General features: G+C 45.3%; 1 protein-coding gene across 5 annotated transcripts in view; it reads left to right on the top strand.

Moving 5' to 3' along the window:
* LOC117367981 (CDK5 regulatory subunit-associated protein 2-like) overlaps positions 1-24,214 on the top strand; it is a 372,935-nt gene that overhangs the window by 142,716 nt on the left and 206,005 nt on the right. For all 5 annotated transcript variants that reach the window (XM_033961149.1, XM_033961147.1, XM_033961146.1 and 2 more), the window contains one exon: positions 14,472-14,690. In XM_033961149.1, coding sequence (XP_033817040.1) covers positions 14,472-14,690 — 219 coding nt within the window. The remainder of the gene's footprint in view (positions 1-14,471; positions 14,691-24,214) is intronic.

The raw sequence follows: 24,214 nt of genomic DNA, 5'->3' as shown, positions 1-24,214 counted from the left end.
TATCTCTCCCTGTCAGCACAAATAACAGGTCGTTTATGAGAAGCTCATCTTTGCCCTAGAAGCTGGCAAACATCTGCTGACTGTGACAGCATTGCATATCTGCTGACTGTGATAGCATTGGATATTTTGGGACTTTCCAAAATGCTTGGGTCACCAAACCACATAACTCCAGGTCAGGGCGACTTACCAGAAGTCATATCAACCGCAGGTGAAAAGCACTGACAGATCTACAATCAAGCCTTGGAGGGAGGGGGTCCACTCTCAGGAATTATTGACCTTAGTATTAAGAATGCATTGTCATGGGAAATACAGAAGTCATATTTGACACCAGGTAACATCATGCTTCAGTATGACTCAATGACCAATCCAATCAACAGAAATAACAAATGTAACAAGCCAATAGAAAGTGAGTATGTAACTTATAACCAGGTAGTACTCTTGACTCTAGGCTACTGTACTAGAGTATAAAAACAGTAGACCGGCTGCCTTAAGCTTCAGAACGGATTCCACATATCAGATGCTGGCAATTCTATATGTAATCCGTTGGCCTAATTTGCTGTTACTTTATTACATGTAAGCTGACTTCTGTTTATTACTAATAAATCTATTATATATACAGCAACTGGGTTGTCGGTGTGAGGTCATTATTTTTCCTCTGAAGAAGTTTTGCAGCGGCCTACTTCAAAAGGCAGACAGTTCTTCAGTTGAAGATTAGAACCTGGAAACAAGGGTCTAGACCAGGGGTAGGGAACTCCGGTCCTCGAGAGCCGTATTCCAGTCGGGTTTTCAGGATTTCCCCAATGAATATGCATTAAAAGCAGTGCATGCAAATAGATCTCATGCATATTCATTGGGGAAATCCTGAAAACCCGACTGGAATACAGCTCTCGAGGACCAGAGTTCCCTACCCCTGGTCTAGACACTTTCGTTCAAACACTTCTGCCTTGATGTATTCTTAAAACACTCCTAGATAAACTCAATTAATCTTAACATGCTAATGTAATTTCAAAAGTTTTTTGTATTATCGCTGTCTGTGTACAGTCTCTTCCGCTTTAAACTGCTCTGAACTATTGTGATATTGCGGTATATTAAATAAAGTTATTATTATGTCTCCTCCCTGCCCCATGATAGCCTGAATCAGTCAAAGGATTGAAACTCATCCGGAAAATTTCATTCTCATGGTTCCAGATTGGCTCTGCAGACTGGTGCACAGATGTGATGTTCTTTGAATGGGTCTGGGTCTCTGGTCTCCAGTGCTACCGGACCTTCTCTCTCAGGGTCCAGTGTGCATAGATGATTCAGATTGAACATAAGAATTGCTGCTGCTGTGTCAGACCAGTGGTCCATTGTGCGCAGCAGTCCGCTCACACGGCGGTCTGTAGGTAAAAAGACCAGTGCCCTAATTGAGTCTAGCCTTACCTACATATGTTCTGGTTCAGCAGGAACTTGTCTAACCTTGTCTTGAATCCCTGGAGGGTGCTTTCCCCTATAACAGCCTCCGGAAGAGCGTTCCAGATTTCTACCACTCTCTGGGTGAAGAACAACTTCCTTATGTTTGTATGGAATCTATCCCCTTTTAATTTTCTCTACCTTGGAGAAGGTGAACAATCTCTTTTTCTCTACTACCGCAGGGCTCAGTCTTGGGCCCGCTCCTTTTCAACATATTCATAGGGGATTTAACTCAGGGGCTTCAAGGTAAGATAACATTATTCGCTGACGATGCCAAACTATGCAATATAGTGAGAGACGGCAATTCACAAGATAGTATGACACAGGACCTACCTGGCAGCTGGGCTTCAACGCTAAGAAATGCAAGATCATGCACCTCGGCAGCAGAAATCCGTGCAGAACTTACACCTTGAATGGTGAGACCTTAGCTAGAACTTCAACAGAACGAGACTTGGGAGTGATCATCAGTGCAGACATGAAACTGCTGATCATGTGGAGAAGGCTTCATCTAAAGCAGTGATTCCCAAACCCTGTCCTGGGGGACCTCCAGCCAGTCGGGTTTTCAAGATATCCCTAATGAATATGCATGAGAGAGATTTGCATACCTGTCGCTTCCATTACATGCAAATCTCTCTCATGCATATTCATTGGGGATATCTTGAAAACCCGACTGGCTGGGGGGGTCCCCCAGGACAGGGTTTGGGTACCACTGATCTAAGGCAAGACAGTTGTTAGGTTGCATCCACAGGAGTTTCGGAAGCCTGAAGTCATAATGACATTATACAGAACCATGGTGAGACCTCATTTGGAATACTGTGTGCAATTCTGGAGGCCACACTACCAAAAAGATGTGCTGTGAGTAGAGTCGGTGCAACGGATGGCCACCAGGATGGTCTCGGGGCTCAAGGATCTATCGTACGAGGAAAGGCTGAAAAATTTGCGGCTGTACTCACTCGAGGAACGTAGGGAGAGAGGAGACATGATCGAGATGTTTCAGCATATTACCGGCCATATCAGGATGGAAAAAGAGATTCTCTTTCTCAAAGGACCCTCAGCCACAAGAGGGCATCCGCTGAAACTCAGAGGCGGGAAATTTCATGGCGACACCAGGAAATATTTCTTCACCGAGAGAGTGGTTGATCCTTGGAACGAGCTCCCGGTGCAGGTGATCGAGGCAAACAGCGTGCAAGAATTTAAGAGCAAATGGGATGCCCATGTGGGATCCCTTAGAGGGTTAAGCCAAGGGAACCTGTCACCAGGAGTGGGATCCCTAGGATAGTAGACTTGGGGGTGGGTCAGTAGAGTGGGCAGACCTGATGGGCTATGGCCCTTATCTGCTGTCATCTTCTATGTTTCTATGTTTCTACTACATCTATTCCCTTCATTATCTTGAATGTTTCGATCATGTCCCCTCTGTCTCCTCTTTGCAAGGGAGAAGAGGCCCAGTTTCTCTAGCCTCTCACTGTACAGCAACTCCTCTAGTCCCTTAACCATTTTTGTTGCTCTTCTCTGGACCCTTTCTAGTAGTACTATGTCCTTTTTCATGTATGGTGACCAGTGTTGGATGCAGTATTCCAGGTGGGGGCACAACATGGCCTGGTACAGCGGCATGATAACCTTCTCCGATCTGTTTGTGATCCCCTTCTTAATCATTCCTAGCAATCTGTTCGCCTTTTTCACCGCTGTCGCACATTGCACGGACAGCTTCATTGACTTGTCGACCAGTACTCCCAAGTCTCTTTCCTGGGGGGGGGGGGGGGTCTCTCCAAGTACTGCACTTGGCATCCTGTATTCGTGTATAAGATTTTTGTTACTGACATGCATCACCTTGCACTTATCCACGTTGAACTTCATTTGCCATTTCGTGGCCCTTTCCTCGAATGCGTTTACGTCTCGTTGCAGGTCTTCGCAATCCTTCTGTGTCCTCACTACTCTGAATAACTTTGTATCGTCCGCAAATTTAACCACCTCGCTTGTCGTATCAATTTCCAGGTCGTTTTTAAATATGTTGAAGAGCATGGGTTTGAGCACCAAACCCTGTGGAACTCCACTCGTGATGCTTTTCCAGTCCGAGTATTGTCCATTTACCCCCACTCTCTGATTCCTATGTGCCAACCAGTTTTTAATCCACGTGAGTATATCACCTTCGATTCCATGGCTCGCAATTTTTTGAAGTAGACGTTCATGCGGAACCTTGTTGAACACCTCTTGAAAATCTAGATATATGATGTCGACCGGGTCACCCTTGTCTATCTGCCCATTTACTCCTTTGAAGAAGTGCAGTAAGTTTGTCAAGGAAGATCTTCCTTTGCTGAATCTGTGCTGGCTGGTCCTCATCAGATTGTGTCCATCAAGGAGAACAATGATGTGGTCCTTTATCAGCGCCTCTACTATCTTTCCCGGTACCAAAGTCAGACTCACTAGTCTCCCGTAGTTTCCCGGATCTCCCCTCGAACCTTTCCTGAAGATCGGCATATCATTCACCACTTTCCAGTCTTCCGGAATCCTTCCTGATTTGATCAACAGATTGGCTATTAGTTGAAGCAGTTCAGCTATAACCCCTTTCAGTTCCTTGATTACCCTCGGATGAATGCCGTCCAGTCCTGGGGATTTATCATTTTTAAGCCTATCGATCTGCCTGCATACATCTTCTAAACTGACCATCGACCCTATAGGTTTTCTGTCTTTGTTTCCTGTATATAGCCTTTCGGCTTCTGGTATATTGGATATATCCTCTTTGGTAAATACAGAAACAAAATATGTGTTCAGTTTGTCAGCGATGGCTTTGTCCTCCTTTAGTATTCCCTTTATTCCATGGTCATCCAATGGCCCCACTGTTTCCTTTGCGGGTCATTTCCCCTTAACATATTGAAAGAACGGTTTAAAATTTTTTGCCTCCTTGACTATTTTTTCTTCATAGTCTCTTTTGGCCCCTCTCACCGCCTTATGGCACTTGCTTTGATGTTGTTTGTGCTTTTTCCAGTTTTGTCCTTTTCCATCCCTTAAATAAAGTCTTCTTGCCTTTGATTGGTGCCTTTACCACTACAGTGAGCCACGCCGGTTCCTTATTCTTTTTCCTCTTGGAACCCTTGTTGATTCACGGTATATATAGATTTTGCGCCTCGGTGACTATCCTTAAAAAGGGACCTTGCTTGTTCTAGCGTTTTTACAGTGCTTATCCTAATCTTCTTCCCCACCATAACTCTCATTCCTTCGTAGTTCCCTTTATGGAAGTTCAGTGCCGTGGTCGTCATTCTGGATCTATGTTTTGTTCTTGTGTTCAGGTTGAAGTGGATCATATTGTGATCACTGTTTCCCAGCTTCCCTTCTATTTCTATACCTTGTGCCGATCCTAGTAGTCCATTTAGAATTAAGTCCAGAATTGCATTTCCTTGACAAGTTGTTCCAGGAAGCAATCGCCTACAACATCCAGGAACTTGGTCTCCCTACTGCAGCCTGAAGTGCCTAGGTTCCAATCTATCCCGGATAATTGAAGTCGCCCATGATAACTGTGTTGCCTCCCTTGCAATTGCGTTTAATCTCGCCCATCATTTCTCCATCAGTCTCTTCGGACTGCCCTGGAGGTCGGTAGTAGATGCCGATCTTCGTCTCTGTTCCATTTGTTCCCGGTATTTTAGCCCATAGAGATTCTACCTTATTTTTCATTTCCGGCGTGTTCTCTCTGGTAGACTCAATTCCCTCTTATGTATAGGGCAATACCCCCACCTTTTTGTCCTACTCTGTCTCTGCGGTATAGCTTGTATCCCGGAAGCACAGTGTCCCAGACATTTTCCTCGTTCCACCATGTTTTTGTGATACCGATAATGTCTAGGTTATCTTTTTGTGCCATAGCTCCCATCTCCAATTCTCCTTGCATTTGTGTACATATACTTAAGTTTGCGGCCTGTTACTTTCTTGCATATCCTTCCCTCTTCTGTCTCCCTCGCTTCCGTCCTTTTCGATCCGTCAGGATTTCTATGTTGCCTATGATCTGGTGAGTCATCCCCGCAATTTTCTTGCATGGTATCCTCTGGGTATACCTTTTCCCGAACCATCGACTCTTGGTCAACTTTCGGCTTTCCCCTTCTTCTTAGTTTAAAAACTCAATTTCTCGCTTGATGTTGCTTACAAGTAGCCTTGTTCCGTCTCCGCTGAGGTGGAGTCCATCCTTCTTGTATAACTTGCTCTTCCCCAGAACGTCGTCCAATTGTGCACAAAGTGGAATCCTTCCTAACACTAGCACCTTATCCATGCGTTGACTGCTTCCAGCTCCGTTTGCCTCTTGCCGTCAGCCCTGGGTACAGGCAAGATCTCTGAGAATGCTAACTTTAGCGTTCCGGTCTTCAGCTTTCTTCCTAGCATCCGGAACCAGTCTTTCAGTGTTTCCCTGCTGTAGTTCCTTTTGCTCACGTTGTTTGTCCCAACGTGGATCACCACCCACCGTATCTTTCCCTTCTGTGCTGTCGATGATCCTGTTGATTGATGTGGCTCACTATATCTTCTACCTTGGCTCCTGGTAGGCAGGTCACCAGCTGATCCTTTTTTCCTCCTGCTATGTGGCTGTCGACTTGTCGGATGATGGAGTCCCCCACGACCATTGCTGTCTTCTCTTGTCTCTCTAGCTGCAGGTCCGTGTCCTCAGCACACTTCCATCTTTCCTCATCCTGGCGTGGGCTTGCACTGGACTCGTCTTCCTGTGGGTTCCCTCCACTGTTTCCAGGTCTCCTTCCTTGTGATTGTCCTCCAGATGGTCTTCACTCGCTGTAAGTGTATCTTGGCAGTTCCACTGTTGTTGATTTTACACGGCCTCTGTATGCCTCCTCGATGAACTTCTCTAATTCCCTGACTTCTTCAATGGTTCCCTCTGTTATAAAATTTTCTGCCTCTCTGTCCTCCTCCTCAACTGCTCGAAGTGCTTCTAGTTCTAGTATTCTGCTCTTCAGTAGTCTGACTTGCTTCTTCAGGCCCTCCAGTTACTCACTTCGAGTGCATACATAAGACTGTCTCCCAGAGGGGAGGTAGTCATACATATGACAAATGGCGCAGAAAACTGGGTAGCTTAACATCCTGCTTCTGTCTGCTGCTTCCATTGCGGTCTGCTTGATGGTTTGCTGTCTGAAGTGGCTTCTTCCTGTTTCCCAGGTCCTCTATGCTTCTTATTCTTCCCTATATGCCTTCTCACGCTTGTCTGAAGTGGCTTCTCCTTATGTAGGAATCTGTGTAGTGTGCTTGGTGTTACTGTGCAGTCCCTCTCCTGATTTTAAACTTGCTACCCCTGTTGCTTGTGTGTGTCCTCTGTGTCTGCTGTGTTTTCCCTCTGCTACTACTACTGTAATTGTTTATCTGCTGCTTGTCTGTCCTGTTACCCTGTGGTACTTGCCTATATAGGTGTCCTTCCCTAGTGTTTCTTCATTGCAGTGACTCGTCCCTTCTTAAGGCCCATCCCAAAGGCGCTCTCGCTAAGGTGAGTGCCTGTAACGCTTGCCTTTGTACGCCGAATGGCTGAGCGCCATTGGCCCCTCCCCTTTTAAGGGGGAGCTCCGGATCTGTGCTTGGCTGACATCAGAGGGGTGGGCGGAGCTACCTCTCACTGCTGCCCCTCACTCTTGCCTGCCTTCTCTTGTTCTTTCCCCTCTTACTCCTCTCTCTCTTCTTCCAATTCTGCTCCTTCTGCTCGCCTGCCTCCCGACTTTCTCCTGCTTGCCCTGCTCTCTGGGCTCAGCTGTTGCTCTTATGGCATGGCTCTTGAATACGAAGTGTTAAGAGTGAAAGGGTATTCAGAGGTGGTCATTATTATCCTCCTCAAGTCTAAGAAGCCAACTACAGTCTCTGCCTATGCTAAAGCATTGAAGACTTCTCAAAATTGGTGCACCTAAGAGTGTGCAGAGCCGTTTTCAGCTCCGGTTTCTGTGGGTGTTGGCTTTCCTCCAAGCTGGCCTGAGCAAGGGACTCACTGTGGCTTTCCTTCATTTTCAAATCACAAGGCTATCTTGTTTCAGGACTCTGGACCACAGACCTATGCTAGCATCTCATCCAGACCTAGGCAGATTTCTGTAGGGTGCTTTCTGCATCAGACCACCAATTAAGCCTCCGTTTCCTTCGTGGGATCTTTTTTTTTTTTTTCACTTAATCAACAGTACAAGATACATCAAATCCAATACCACTAGCAATACACTCAATGAAAAACAACATTCTGCACATTTTGGAAGAACTCCCCCCGAACAGCAGGTCAATAACCATTAAACCATATTCCCCAATACCCCCCTAATATCCTAACACAGTCAACCAAGTACTATATAAGCATAAAAATGTCAACCACAATCCCCCAACCAACCACCCCAAATCCGGCGCATCCACTCTCAACCCATCCACTTCTAAATATCTACCCCAGATGTCTAAGTACTGTTGCCATTGCCTGGTCAGCATGGCCGAAAGCTTGCACACACCCATCCCAACTTTTCCTTCATTAAAATCAAGGTGGGCAAAGTCAAACTCCTCCAAAAGCGTGCCACAACCAGCCTGGCCGCTGTGAATGCTAGCCGGGCCAATTTATCTTGAGTATCCTCAATCCACCCCTCCTGAATCCCCATTAAGGCCATGTCCACTCTCTCCAGAATGGGAACCTGCAATAACTTCCCACATAACCAAACACTTGCCCCCAATAAGCTTTCAATTTAGGACAACTCTACCACATATGAATAAAGGTTCCCCTCTGTCCACACCCCCTCCAGCATGTGTCAGCACTAGCAGCAGACATTTTACTCAAAAGGACTGGAGTCACATACCAGCGCACCAGCAACTTGAGAGCATTTTCCACTAATGCAGGTGCTACAGCAATATGATGAAGCTTAAATGTTATCTGCTTCCATTCTTCTGCTGGAAACACCCTTCCCAAATCCACCTCCCAAGCCATTAAATAAGAAGGCTTCCTTCCCCGCTCCCCATGTACCATTTTGTATAACCAAGATATACAACCTCGCTTTACTGGAATGCCCAGTAACTGTTCAAACTCAGACAACATACAGAGCGGGGTCCCACACCCGAGCCCTCATGAGATAATTTTTCACTTCTAAATAAGGAAACAAGTCCCCCGCTTCCAACTGATAGCGAGACTGAAGCACCGGAATGGCTCGTACGGAGTCCCCCTCCAAGAATTGGCCAAAGTACTGCAGCCCTTTCCTCTCCCACCTCCTGAATATCCCCCCTCCCTACCCAGTATAAAATTGGATGCCCACCGCAGAGGAAGGTGATGTACCCCCTTACCCTTGCCCATCAGCTTTCAAGCAACCCCTTTCCAAACCCGCAAAGTCCACCGAGTAAAGGGATTAGTTATAGCCAGCAAATCTTTTCCCCCAGTTCCCCCACAACAAAGATCCCAGGCCCGCTCTCCATTATAGCCCTCTAGCACACCCAGTTCTACCAGGACCCACAGCTTCCTAGAGACAGCATGCTATTCAACCCCTGCTTGCAGCTGCGCCACATTGTAATAATGCTCCAAATGAGGAATACCCAGCCCCCCATCCGCCTTAAATTTAAACATGGCAACCTGAGCCATCCTAGATCATCTACAACCCCCTCCACTCATACACACAGACATGAATCAAAGCAGGCTTCTATGCCAACGCTGGAAATACTGTTTGGGAATTTCAGTAGCAAAACTTGAAAGAAATACAAAAAATTAGGTAAAATCACCATCTGAACTACCTCCATATGCCCCAGCCACGAAACATAACTTTTCCCAACATTCCATATCCCTAATCAGGGCCACCACCAAAGGAACATAATTAAGCTAAAGTAACAACTGTCAGTCCACCCCCAATTGAATACCCAAATATCGGCTAGGTCCCTTAACCCATCGTAAAGGAATTGTCCTTTTAATCCCTGAAATGGCTGAATCCAGTACCGAAATATTCAATATCTCCGTTTTAGTTAAATTTGCCTTGAACCCAGACAGCGCCCCATAAGTCAGCATACACTCCTGAAAAGTCATAAAGGAGCGCTCTGACCCCTCTACAATAGCCAGGATATCGTCAGCAAAAAGAGACAGTTTATGCTCACACCCCTGAATAGGTACCCCTTGTATCTTATCCAACAACTGAATCTGTGCTAATGGTTCTATCACCAAAGCAAAAAGCAGCGGCGACAGCAGGCAGCCAAGCCTCGTCCCTCTCCAGAGTTCACAGGAAGAGGAGTAAACCCCATTGATTTTAACACATGCCAATGGCAAATTATACAAGGACTTGATCCAAGATACAAACCGGGACCCCATCCCCATATGTTTAAGCACAGCCTCCATAAACTGCCAGTCCACACAGTCAAAAGCCTTCTCAGCATCCACCGCCACTGCTACCCATGCTGCCCCATTCCATTTGGTTTGCCATACTAGATTTCAAAACCTTATGAATCCCATCGGCCACCTGCCTCCCCCCCCCCCTATAACCCCCACCGGATCCGGATGGATAAGCACAGGCATATGAACCGCTAATCTAGCCACCAATACCTGAGCAATAATTTTGGTATCTATGCCCAGCAATGAGATTGGTCTATAACTTCCACATTGCGTACTATCCTTCCCGGGTTTAGGTAGAATCGTTATCCCCGCCAACTGCATAAAAAAAGAGCAATTGCGCTCTGTCCCTCAGATTATTATACACCCTCACCAACAGAGGAGCCACTAGGGTCGATAGCTTTTTATAAAATAAGCCTGTAAACCCATCCAACCCTGGAGACTTCCCTGGTTTAAGATGCCAAATCACCGTGTGTACTTCATCTAGAGTTATATCAGCATCCAAACCCTGAGCCTCCGGCTCCGACAATGAGGCCAATCCCAAATCCGATAAATACCTCCCAATTTCTTCTTCAGAGCCCTGACTCTCAGGAGTATAAAGCACCTGATAAAAGTCCCGGAAACACTTATGGATGGCCACCTCAGCGTCAGCATCAGACCCGTCCGATCCTTTATAGCCATGATATTAGATTGGGTTTGTTTAAGCTTAAGGCGATGCGCCAATAACCTCTCTGCCCTATTCCCGGACTCAAAGAACTGGAAGTGAAGTCTCTCCAAGTTAAATTGGATCTCCTCATCCTCCAATTTCCCCATTTCCTCCCGTACTTCCCTAATCCTTAAGTGAAGTGGATCCCCCCCCTTGACCCTGCTTATGTTGGGCCACCAGCTGTCTTGAGGTCTCCCGCAGATCTTGTTCCTTTTTCAATTTAGTCCTTTTGTTATAAACCGCCAGAGAAATGAGCTCCCCTCTAAGTACAGCTTTTAAACTTTCCCAGATCATCGTCTGAGAATACTGATTAATAATATGCGCCAGAAAATCTAGAATAACCTACTCAATTTTACACACCATTAAGGATCTTGCAGCAAACTATCATTCAATCTCCTGTATCGGTCCCCCACCTCACATCCATCCAAATGGGAGAGTGATCCGACCACCCTATATCTTCAATGCAGGAATCCAACAGCCACGACCCCCCCCCCCCGCCAACTTTTTTCTAAATATAACATATCAATCCTGGTATATACTCCGTGGACCGGGGAATAATAAGAATAGTCCTTTCCCTGCCAATGTTGGGAACGCCATCCATCCACAATATTGAATACTTCCTCAAAATGTTGCAAGTGCTGCCTATCTGATTGAAGCCTTTCCCTACCCGATCCCGTAGAATCCCATTCAGGGTCCACCACCAAATTAAAATCCCCTCCCACTATCACCGAACCCTGCTTCATCTGCAGTACCTTGGCCAAAACCACCTCAAAAAACTGACCCTGCTTAGGGGCATATAGATTAACCAGGGTAACCAGTTCCCCATCAATCCTTCCCACCCAAATAACCCATCTCCCCCCCCTCAATCTGCCAATCCTACTCCAGTATAATCTTAAGATGTTTGGCAAACAGAATGCGCATCCGCTCCTTCTTATTAGAAGCCCACAATATGTAGGGATATTCCCTATATTGAATCAGTTTCTCCCCAGTTTTCACAAAATGTGTCTCTTGTACAAAGTTGCCATCAATCTGAAGCCTCTTTAACTCTTTTAGTAACAGTTGTCTTTTACGGAGCATATTAAGGCCCTCAACATTGGAACTACCCACCCGCAATTTATCACCCCCCCCCCCCATATCGTGCACAAAAAGACCCTCGACAGTCCCCCCTACCCTCATCCATAGCCTCTCAAAGTTGCCCGTCCACCCCACCCCTAACCCCCTGCCCATCCAACCCACACTCACTGTCTCCTACTCCCCTCCATGACTTTGTGTGACCCCACCAAATCCCATTTCCACCACCTCCTTCCCCCCTCCCTCCACCCACCCACCTGCAGCATACACCCCACTAACTCCCCCATATTAGAAGCCCCTCACAACCAGCCCCAGTCACACACCAAATGCAAAACCAAAAGATCCATAACAGTGCTATGTCCCAGGATGGCCAAAGACAGCCATGCAAGAAACCGCCCCCACATGCTCCCCTCACATCAGGTATCTGGGTGACCTCTGCTCCCAGCTGGCTCCTCCAAACCATGACTGCCAGATCCCCGCTTCTGGGACCTCATCGAACTCTCTCTCCAGCGAAACTTATCCAGCTGCTGTGTCACCTGCTTTCCTAGGACAGAATCCTCTACACTGACCATCCCTTCTTTCCTCAGCAGCGCTCCTGCCTCTGCCACAGTGGTTATCCTCTTATGAGCTCCGTTGATGGTAATAAGGAGTCCAAAGGGAAACAGCCAACGATAACGCAGGTTTTTCTGCTTCAGGACCACCACAATCGGTCGGAACTCTCTCCTCCGCTGCAGGGTAATAGCGGATAGGTCCTGGAATACCTCCACTTTATGGGACTTCCACTCAAAGGTGCCCAGATCCCTGGCTTTGTGCACCAGTTTGGCATTATCTGCAAAGTTGTACAAGCAAGAAATAATGTCCCGGGGATAGTCCGCTTTTTTAGGCCGCAGCATGCGGTGAGCCCAGTCCACCTTCAGCACCCTAATAGATGCACTTGCTTCCTCAGCTGAGGAGAAGATAGAGCAATATATCTCTTGCATCACCTGGATTGCATCAGAGTAATCTGCCGTTTTGGGCACCCCATGGATGGGGATATTATTCCTGCGGGACCTGTTTTCTAGGTCCTCCACTCTGTTATAACAGTCCTGCCAGAACTTTTGGGCCATTTCAAACGCTCCACTCAGCTCCTGGTCCACCTCCTTCTGCTCACCTATGCGACACTCCGTCTCCTCACTCTCCCCATGAGGTCTGCCAGGTCCCTCTTAATTTCCTTAACCACGTCCTTAATTTTCCCTTTCACCGCGACGACCTCCTGCTTGATATCACTGGCCCATTGCTGGAGGTCTGCTGCTGAAGACTCCATGCACCGCAGTCTTAGAGAGGCACCCCTCTCTGATTCATCTTCTTGACCCACTCTCCCCAGACTCACACACCGACGCGCTGGAGGCTCCGTGCATCTGGCGCAGGCTGCATTTTTCCGGTACCTTGTCAGTCAGGCGCCCCTTTAGCAATTTTCTTTTTCGAAGGCATTTTGCAGCCACATTCACCCTCCGGAACGCTGCCGCTCAAGTTCAACGTGCCCCACCAACTCACACGCACTTAGGGAAGGGGGAATTTGCTCACTAGGATCAGAGCTCCGGTTCTAACCCGCCATTTGATTTGGTGACGTCACCAGAAATCCTCCTTCATGGGATCTTAACGTTCTGTGGAGTCTCACCAAAGCTCCGTTTGAGCTGCTGGAAGAAGTATTGTTACTGGATTTATCCAGGCTCTTTCATGTAGAGAACCTTTCCTTAAAAACTCAGAAACTGGAGTCTCTCTACCTTCTTTTCTACCGAAGGTAGTTTTGTCGTTTCATGTCAATCAAGAATTCAACTTACCTGTATTCCTGTCCACAGGTTCTAAGAAACAGGACCATATTTTGAAGAAGCTAGATGTGAAAAGAGTACCACTTCAATATCTTGAGGTCATTAATGAGTTTAGAATCTCTGACCAACTGTTTGTGCTCATTCAGCTAAGTGAGGCATGCCAGCTTCCAAAGCCACCATTTCCAGATGGATTTGTAGAGCCATTTCGTCAGCTTACATTATCTGTGGGAAACAATCTCCTGTTTCCATGAAGGTGCATTCCACCATAAGTATGACTTCATCATGGGCTAAAGCTAGGGCTGTCTCCCCCGAGGAAATTTGTAGGGTGGCAACTTGGTCCACTCTACATACATTTGCTAAGTTTTACAAGGTGGATGTTACGGCAAGGAATGACTGCTTTTGGGTTCTCAGTATTATGGGCTGGCACAGTCAGCTCGCCCTAGATTTCTGGGACTGCTTTGGTATGTCCCGCTTGTCTAGAATGACACATCTATTGCACTGGAAAAAGAGATTAGGTTCTTACCTTGCTAATATCTTTTCCAGTAGATAGATGTGTCATTCTGGACCCCTGCCCCGTCCTTCCTGCACCTGCCTGCTGTCTCATTCTGATTGTTCTTCTCCAAATGTGTATCTTGGATATCAATCAGCCCTTCTAGCATCTACGGGGTACTTCATGAGCTGCTTTGGTGCTTCTGTTGGCTTTGGTTAATCATTACGTTTTCTTATGTTGATTTGTTAGAGCATTTCCTTACTTCTCCTACTCTCAAAGGAATTCTTGCATGCTTGGAAACTAACTGTAGGTGGCAATAGAGCTCCCAGTGAAGTGAGAGGGTTACAAAAAAAAAATCTAGAGTGGATTCCATCTGTAGAGCTTGCGGCGATGGGAAAATTACCCACTTGTCCAGAATGATACACCTATCTACTGGAAAAAATATTAGCAAGGTAAGAATCTAATCTCTTTTTTGGTTTTCTACCCCCCCCCTCCCCCAAGTTAGAGATGTTAAGACTGGCAGAAGTTTTGAGCTCTGGTATTTTATCCTCACAGCTCAGATGGCGCCTCTCATGAACTCATTTTCTTAACTAATGATAGCTTAATTCAGATTAACTTGCCTCATTGTAATGGCTATATTGTTACATGTTTCTGTTTCAGGGTGTTGAAGACTCTCAAATTATTTTCATGGAAAAAGAAACTCTTCTGGCTGATTTACATGTAGACAACACAGCAAAAGATACAGAAATCTGTAAATTGTTGGGAGTGATGAAAAACAGAAATCAAGAACTTTGTGATTTACAGCAGGAGAAGGAAAACCTAGAGAAAGAACTGGATGAGGCACAACAGCAGAAGAGCAGAAATGACAAAACAATTAATGTTTGTAAACATTTTACATTAAGCTTCTTGATTCCTTACATACTAGGAACAAAGTTCTTTTCAAAATTATACAACATACCTGGATTGCTTCTAGTCAGACCCTAACCTGCCTTGACTGAAACCCAACCATTCATGTCATGAATGTTGCCCTACCTCAGGGGTAGGCAATTCCGGTCCTCGAGAGCCGGAGCCAGGTCAGGATATCCACAATGAATATGTATAAGATGTATTTGAATGCACTGCCTCCTTGAGATGCAAATCTATCTCATGCATATTTATTGTGGATATCCTGAAAACCTGACCTGGCTCCGGCTCTCGAGACCGGAATTGCCTACCCCTGCCCTACCTGATTTCCAAATCTCTTGCTTTACTCACCTCCTCCCCCATTTAAAGTCGGTTTATATTGAGGAGCTTACATCTCATCAGGTGCAACATTGCAGGGGTTGTATCTCTGCTGTGGCATTAGAGCAGGGGTCTCAGAGTCCCTCCTTGAGGGCCGCAATCCAGTCGGGTTTTCAGGATTTCCCCAATGAATATGCATGAGATCTATGTGCATGCACTGCTTTCAATGCATATTCATTGGGGAAATCCTGAAAACACGACTGGATTGCGGCCCTCAAAGAGGGACTTTGAGATCCCTGCATTAGAGGGACTTAATAATATCAAACAAATGTGCTTTTAATTTGTTTCAAAACTGCATAAAATCTTTCATTCTGTATTTCGATATTCAGTATATCACCATTAGTGATTACTATCCTTCAAGCGAATCAGTTTTATTACAGAGAACCTCAGAACACCACTTCGAGCTCACTCAGATCACAGCCCTAAGCTTCACATGCATGTTCCTCAAGTCCCGTTTTCTGTAAATGCAGGTTAATTTTTAATTTATTTTTAATTTATATAATATATAAAGTGCTATATCGTGCATAACTTAATTCATTTTTAACCATTTAGGCCCTAGTTGCACTCCCCTAACATTATTCCTGTCATGTGTGACCGCAGTATTCTGTTAGCATAATGTTTCTATGTAGCATTCTGTAATAATTTGGCTTATACAGTTTTCTCAATAGTGGAGGGGATATTTGTGAAGGAGAGTGGAGACAGGGATTTTATTGATCCTTGCTCTGTAGTATTTGTGTTTATAAAATGACAATTGTACAGAATAGTGTTTCTTTTTATACTTAAATAAAATAAGTTCAATATAAAATCATAACTATTCGAGGTTTCTGCGGATGGGATCAGAAGGTTTGTGGGAACGGGGACCGAGCTCGCGGACATGGGGCAGAGACGGTGACAGATTTTTTTCCTGTGTCATTCTCAGAATCTAAGCAACATCAATCATGATCTACAAGCCCTAATGTTAAAAACAGACTTGGATATTGTCGCAATCACAGAGACATGGTTCACTGATTCCCATGGATGAGATGCAAACATACTAGGCTATAATCTTTTTAGGAGAGACAGAGATGGTAGAAAAGGTGGAGGAGTAGCTCTCTATGTAAAGATGAAATGCAGGGGGCCTGGGGAAAAGAAGAAGCAATATAGATAGCTTTGAAAAGAGAAGATGGAACTTGTATCTACATGGGTGATGTCTATAGACCTCCTAGTTAAGTGCAGCAAATTGATAAAGATCTTGTTGAAGATATCCAAAAGCTGGGGAAGAAAGGAGAGGTGATGTTGGGTGATTTCAATCTGCCGGTTTTGGATTGAAACGTTCTGTCTTTGGAATCAGAAAGAAGTAGAGACATAATGGATACCCTTCAAGGTGCTCTACACAGACAAATGGTGATGGAACTGATGATGGGAAAAGCGATACTAGATCTGGTACTCACAAATGGTGACAGTGTCCCTAATGTGTGAGTACATGCCCAGCTAGGTGGTAGTGATCATCAAACATTTGGTTTGATATAACAAATAAAGTGGAGGCAGCCACACAAAACTTAGTCCTGGATTTCAAACATGTGGAATTTAGCAAAATGGAGGAGTATCCAAAGAACACTGCTGGGACAGACCAGTGGTCCATCCTGCCCAGCAGTTCACTCATACGGTAGTCCCTAGGTCAAGACCAGTGCTCCAAATGAGTCCAGTCTCACCCTGGAGGGTGTTTTCCCTTATAACAGACTCCGGAAGAGCATTTCAGTTTTCTACCACTCTGGGTAAAGAAGAATTTCCTTACGTTTGTATAGAATCTACCCCTTTCAACTTTAGAGAGTGTCCTCTCATTCTCCCTACCTTTGAGAGGGTGAACAGTCTGTATTTCTCTAAGTCTATTCCCTTCAGTATTTTGAATGTTTCAATCATGTCCCCTCGCAGTCTTCTCTTTTCAAGGGAGAAGAGGCCCAGCTTCTCCAATCTCTCACTGTATGGCAACTCCTCCATCCCCTTAACCATTTTAGTCGCTCTTCTCTGGACCCTTTTGAGTAGTACTGTGTCCTTCTTCATGTACAGTGACCAGTGCTGGAGAATGGAAATTGATAAAGCTAGAGAACATAAATTGAGGTTGAGGGGTGATAGACTTAGGAAATTCTTTTTCACGGAGAGAGTGGTGAATGCCTGGAATGCTCTCCCAAGGGAGGTGTTGGAGAGAAAAACTGTGGTGGGATGAACACAGAGTATCGCTAATTTGAATATGAATTGGCAAACTATCATGGCCTGAATCCTGCAAAGGAGATGGTTTGGATAGTCTGGAGTGAGCTTCAATGGCAACTCCAGTAGTTGGAACCTAATGATAGTACCAGGTAGACTTATAAGGTCTATGGCCCAAAAATACCAAAGAGAAAAAAGACATTTTAATTTAATCATGAAATTGTAATGCATGTGATTACGGGGCAGACTGGTCTTTATCTGTTGTCATGTACTATGTTTTCCTATGTCTTCCTGACATTAATGTTTTAGATACAGAGCATCCTTTGTGACTCATGCTTATCATACCAGTTTATGGAGTCTTGAATGTGAGCGTAACAAACCTTGTTACCTCAAGTCCTACTAACAGGAGTGCATTACGTAGCAGATTCTCTGTATGAAAGAATCGGGGTTATGGTAAAACTTCAGCTTATTCAGTCTCAGCCTGCAGGATGCTGTGGATCTGACAAAGGGCTGGTGATTCCATGTCCAAGGCTACCCTCATCAGACTCCCTTTCAAAGGGTAATTGTTATTTGGGAAAGGTCTGGATGATCTTATGACCTGTGTAGTAGATCGATATCCAAAGTTTTTGCCCGATAGCAGGCCCAGAACCTTGAGAGGCTCAGGGCACTTTAATTTTTGTGGCTCCAGATGAGCTCAACAGTATTCTGGGGCCACTTCCCAGAGATCCTTTCAGGGTTACAGGCAGAGGTTTATTAGATCCAGGTGCAACCAGGCCTCCGGTTCCCAGGATCTGTCATCATCCAAAGATTCAATGAGGCCAGATCAAGATAGGGGGATGGCTCTCGGACTTCCTGCAGACCTGGGTTTAGATTTCCTCAAATCGCTAGGTTCTGGGGATCAGAAAAGTTACTTACTGGAATTTGCTTGGCCCTTAACGGATTGGTTTATGGACTCTCCAATGGATCGTCTGGAAAAAGTGAATAGAGTGGAGGCCACTGTGAGAAGGTTGCCAGACATTCTGGTCCTAGAACCTGTACCACCCGAAGACTTGGGCTCTAGCAGATACTCCATGTACATCATCGTGTCAAAGAAAGCCATCCCTGGAATACCTGGGCGTCTTGTTCAACATGGAGGATGGCAGTGTTTATCTTCCAGAAGCATGCAGACGGAAGCTGTGCTTTCAAATAACAAACCTGCTAGCCAACTCGTCTGCGTCGGTGTGGCACTATCTTTAAGTGCTAGGGTCTGTGGCGGCCATAATAAAAGTGGTTCCCTGTGCAAAGGCTCACATGCGTCCTCTCCAACACACATTGCTAGCCCATTGGTCTCTGCAAATGGACTCTACAGAAATCCCTACGTTGGATGCCTGAGACTCGGGCCAGTATAGACTAGTGGCTACACCCTCAGTCTCTCACCAAGGGCAGACTTCTCTGCATAGCTTCCTGGGTAGCTGTAAGAATAGATGCCATCTCGTTGGCTGGAGAGCTCACTGCAGTCGTCAGCTGATTCAGGGACTTTGGTTGGCACCCAGAGAAAGTGTTCGATTAACAGGCTAGAACTCAGCCATTCAGCTAGCCTTATCAATACTGCAGAAGACTCTGGAAGACCAGGCGGTCCGAGTCTTCTCAGATAATGCTTTGACGGTGGCTTATGTCAATTGCCAGGGAGGCACCAGAAGTGCCCATCTGTATCTGGAAGCCTGCTTTCAAATGGGCAGAACTTCATCTTCAGACACACGTAGTGGGAGTGGACAATGTCCAAGACAATTTCCTCAGCAGAGAGACCCTGGATCTGGGCGAGTGGATGCTGTTGGTGTCTGCCTTCAAGCCATTATTTATTGCTGGGGCTAGAATTGGCTAGTGTTTGACCTTATGGTAACGGCGGAGAACAAGAAAGTGGACAGGTTCTTCAGTCGAAGGTCTGAGCCTGAAAGTGCGGGTCTGGATGCTCTGGTCCATCTGTGACTGCAGAGCATGCTGTTATATGTGTTTTTTTTCTGTGGCCCATGATAGGACGAATCCTTCAACGGACCGCAAGCCATCGGGGAAAGTTCATTCTGGTGGCTCCAGATTGGCCGTACACACCATGGTATTTGGATCTGCTGCATTTCAAACGGGTCCCGGTCTCAGGTGCATCTGGACCTACTTTCTCAGGGTTCAGTGGTCATAGAAGATCCAGGTTGTTTTGCTCTTACATGCTGTGAAGTATTAGTGTGCAAGGGGTACTCAAGTTGTCATTGCACCCTCCTTAAATTTAGGAAGCCGACAATGGTCTCAAGTTTCAAGTTTTACTTTAATTTGATGTCGCTTAATTTAATTTTTACTAAGCGAATTACAACATAGAAAAAAAATTTAACATTTATTTTAACATAATGCTTAAAAATTAAAAAAAAATTTTAAACAATAGTTAAGACCAACAGACATACAGACCAACCGAGACACTAGGTAAAAAAAAAAAAAGGGCAGAACTACAATTCAATATTTTTAGGGTACAGAAGAGAACCATAAATGGAAAAAACATTAGGGGGGGAAGGTAAAATCCTGGAAGGTAATGTAAAAATTTTTGAACATAATTTATAGATTAAAGGCGTCTTTAAAAAGAAAGCTTTTTAAATTACTTTTAAAATGACTCAAATTATTTTCCTCTCTCAATTGCTGAGGTAAAGTGTTACAAAGTTGTGGAGCCATCACCGAGAACATATCTTGTCGTCGAGTTCCAATAATTTTCAGGAAGGGAACCACTAAGAGTACTTTAAGGAATAAGTGCTTTATTGATAAATTGGGGTTCGTTAATATCAAGGGTTTTGAATACTAATAATAAAATTTTAAAAGTGATGCGGTGATTAATGGGAAGCCAACAACTTAGATTGCACCTTCTTCAGTCATCTTATGATGCCTTTGAACTTTCCTCGAGGGTCACTGCATTCTTGGTAGCGATGCGCTGTCTGGCCTGGCTTTGCACCATCGATATGGATCCCAACCTTCAGGATCATCTGGCTAATATTCCGTGTGTGGGCAATGACCTCTTTGATGAATCAATAGAGGCTGCCACCAAGAAGTTGCCTGAGCATGAAAAATCTTTTGCTTCCATCGTCAGACAAAAGCCTAAGCCAGCTCCTGCAAAACCTTCTCAACCTTTTCCATCTTATCAGAGGTGTGTATCCTCCTTACACTCGAGCACCCCCAAGAAACAACAACAGTTGAAGCAACAGAAACCTCAGCCTTCTGCTACACCCAAGGCTTCTCAGCCTTTTTGACTTTCTCAAACAGAGCATAACCTCCATCGTTCTACCTCTGTCCTCTCCTCATTTTTACCATCGATGGGAGATCATTACATCCGACCTCTGGGTGCTGTCAATCATCAGGGAAGGATACTCTCTTCATTTCGCTCAGATTCCACCAGAGCTTCCTCCAAAAGAGTATCCTTCCAATCCATCCCAGACCAACCTTAGTGATGACATGAAGGTTGCAAATCAAGTGGAGAAAGCTACCTCCAAGGCAAGGCAAATGATGGGTTGTATCCGTAGAGGTTTTGTCAGCAGGAGACCTGAAGTTATGATGCCGCTGTACAGGTCCATGGTGAGGCCTCACTTGGAGTATTGCGTTCAATTCTGGAGACCACACTACCGGAAGGATGTGCAGAGAATCGAGTCGGTTCAGCGAATGGCCACAAAGATGGTCTGGGGGCTCAAGGATCTCACGTATGAAGAAAGACTGAATAAACTGAGGCTGTACTCACTTGAGGAACGAAGAGAGAGGGATGATATGATTGAAACATTTAAGTACATCACGGGCCGTATCGAGTCGGAAGAAGATATCTTCTACCTCATGGGACCCTCGACCAACAGGGGGCATCCGCTGAAAATCAGGGGAGGGAAGTTCCATAGCAACTCCAGAAAATACTTCTTCACTGAAAGAGTGGTGGATCATTGGAACAAACTCCCACTGCAGGTGATTGAGGCCAACAGCGTGTCGGACTTTAAGAGAAGATGGGATATTCACAGGGGATCCCTAGGGGAGTGAAACCAGAGGGCGGGTATTTGGAATGGGCAGACTTGGTGGGCTGTAGCCCTTTTCTGCCGTCTTTTTCTATGTTTCTATGTTTCTAACCTTCTTCACGAAGCTCAAGCTCTGCTTCGTCTCCGTGCCATCGAGGAAGTTTCCTTGGAAGAGCAGAGCAGGGTGTTTACTTCCGTTACTTCCTAGTTCTGAAGAAGACAGGCGATCTGTGGCCCATACTGGATCTCAGGGCTCTCAACAAATTTTTGGTCAAAGAAAAATTTTGCATGTTGTCCCTGGCATCCCTTTATCCCCTTCTAAATCAGAACAATTGGTTATGTTCTCTAGATCTCAAGGAGGTTTACACTCACATTCCCATTCATCCAGCCTCTTGTCAGTACCTCAGATTTTGGGTGGGGAATCTGCATTTTCAATACAGAGTGCTATCCTTCGGCCTAGCATCATCTTCCAGAGTGTTCACCAAGTGCCTTGTGGTGGTAGCAGCAGCTCTAAGGAACCATGGTCTTCAGGTATTCCCCTACCTGGATGACGGGCTCATCAAAGATTCTACATCTCAGGAGGTTATTGTAGTGACCCAACATGGTTCCTACAAACCTTGGGATTCGAAATCAACTTTCCCAAATTCCGGGGCTGCACGGTTGAGCTGTTCTAGGGGTTGGGATTTAGCAGGGATTTTTTCATGCTACAACTGAATTTCAGGTTTGGTTTGGTGGGGGGAGGGGGGTGTTTGTATGTTTGGGATGTATGTGGTAGTGTGCTCAGGGTTGTATGACTGTTTTCTCTGCCGGTGGGACACCACGGGCTGGGGTTTTTCACTTTTTGTGATCAATAATCTGCTGTTGAGTGTGATACGACGGGCAGGATATGGCTGGGACCTAGCAGTGTGCAGTCACAGCATGTTGAAATGTATTCATTGCAGCCCAGCATCCTTCTGGCAGCAGCCACTGCCTTGTCACACTGTTTTTTCGCCTTTAGATCTTCGGACACTATAACCCCAAGGTCCCTCTCCCCGTCCGTGCATATCAGCTTCTCTCCTCCCAGCACATACAGCTCCCTCAGATTTCTACTCCCCAAATGCATCACTCTGCATTTCTTTGCACTGAATTTTAGTTGCCACACATCAAACCATTCTTTCAACTTTTGCAGTTCCTTTTTCATGTTTTCAATTCCCACAGGGGTATTCACTCTGTTATCAATCTTGGTATCATCTGAAATGTACAAGGTGCAGGAATGTTTATTAAAAGTCTATATAAAATTGTAATCCAGAAATGTGGCTCTCATATACATGGAATATGGACCCAACATGGTCCGTGTTTCGAAGAAAAACTCCTTCCTCAGGGGTCCAAGGTATCCTATGTATCACAAATAGAGAACCATGTGAAGAGTGGCGCAGTGGTTAAAGCTACAGCCTCAGCACCCTGGGGTTGTGGGTTCAAACCCATGCTGATCCTTGTAACTCTGGGCAAGTCACTTAATCCCCCCATTGCCCCAGGTACATTAGCTAGATTGTGAGCCCGTCAGGACAGACAGGGAAAAATGCTTGAGTACCTAAATATATTAATGTAAACCGTTCTGAGCTCTCCTGGGAGAACGGAATACAAAATTGAATAAATAAATAAAGAACAACATGGATGCTTAAAATGTGTGAATTGAAAGCAAAACTGCACTTTACTTTAAGCTTGCCAGCAGTTTTGCTTTCAATTCACACATTTTAAGCATTTTAAACAACCACATTGTTCTTCACATGGTTCTCTATTTGTGATACATAGGATACTTCGGACCCCTGAGGAAGAAGTGTTTCTCCAAAACACAGACTGTGTTTGGTCCTCATTCCATGTACTGTATATGAGAGCCACTTCTCTGGATTACAATTTTGTATACACTTTTAATAAACATTCCTGCACCTTGTACATTTCACTCGGCAGTCTTTTTTTTTGCTTTTGGTATTCGCCTTCTACTGCACAGAGTCATTGGATTTCTCTTCGTTTTATCATCTACAAAAAGACAAACCTTTCCTTCTAACCCTTCAGCAATATTGTTCATAAACATATTGAACACTTTCCCAAATCACAACTTCAGCCTTCTCAGAATCTACAAATCATTGGAGCTGTTCTGGACACTATCCAACTCGGAGCTTTCCTTCCGCAACAATGTCTGGAAGCTCTCCTTCAACTCTATCATGCAGTGTCTTCCCACTCTTCTATCTCAGCAAGACACATGATGGTACTACTAGGTCACATGGCCTCCACTGTACACGTGACTCCTTTTGCCAGACTTCACCTCAGAATTCCTCAGTGGACCCTGGCATAAGAACATAAGAAGTTGCCTCCGCTGAGGCAGACCAGAGGTCCATCTTGCCCAGCGGTCCGCTCCCGCGGAGACCTATCAGGCCTATTGCCTGAACAGTGGTCTCTGACTAATTTTATAAATTACCTACATAAGAACATAAGAATTGCTACTGCTGGGTCAGACCAGTGGTCCATCATGCCTAGCAGTCTGCTCACGCGGCGGCCCTTTGGTCAAAGACCAGCGCCCTAACTGAGACTAGCCCTACCAGTGTAAGTCCTTGTTCAGCAGGAACTTGTCTAACTTTGTCTTGAATCCCTGGAGGGTGTTTTTCCCTATGACAGACTCTGGGAGAGCGTTCCAGTTTTCTACCACTCTCTTGGTGAAGAAGAACTTTCTTACTGATTCTCTTTGTGCATCTAGGCCTCAGTAACTGTACAGTTATTCAGATACTCAGCTCTAGCTTTCCAACACAGATAGATTGCTAGTGGGTCAAAAGACAATGTGAGACTCAGATCTGTTTTAAAAGCGAATAAGCTAAGTGTTAGCGTCTCCAAGCATGCCTAGAGCTTTCTTTTCCATTATCGTGCTTCTGCATTCAAGTTGTAGACACTCCCATAATATGCCCATGT

This window comes from Geotrypetes seraphini, chromosome 10, assembly GCF_902459505.1.
Source record: "Geotrypetes seraphini chromosome 10, aGeoSer1.1, whole genome shotgun sequence".
Lineage (NCBI taxonomy): Eukaryota > Metazoa > Chordata > Amphibia > Gymnophiona > Dermophiidae > Geotrypetes > Geotrypetes seraphini.
The sequence above is the reverse complement of the archived record's forward strand: the minus strand, read 5'-3'. Positions and strand labels throughout refer to the sequence as shown.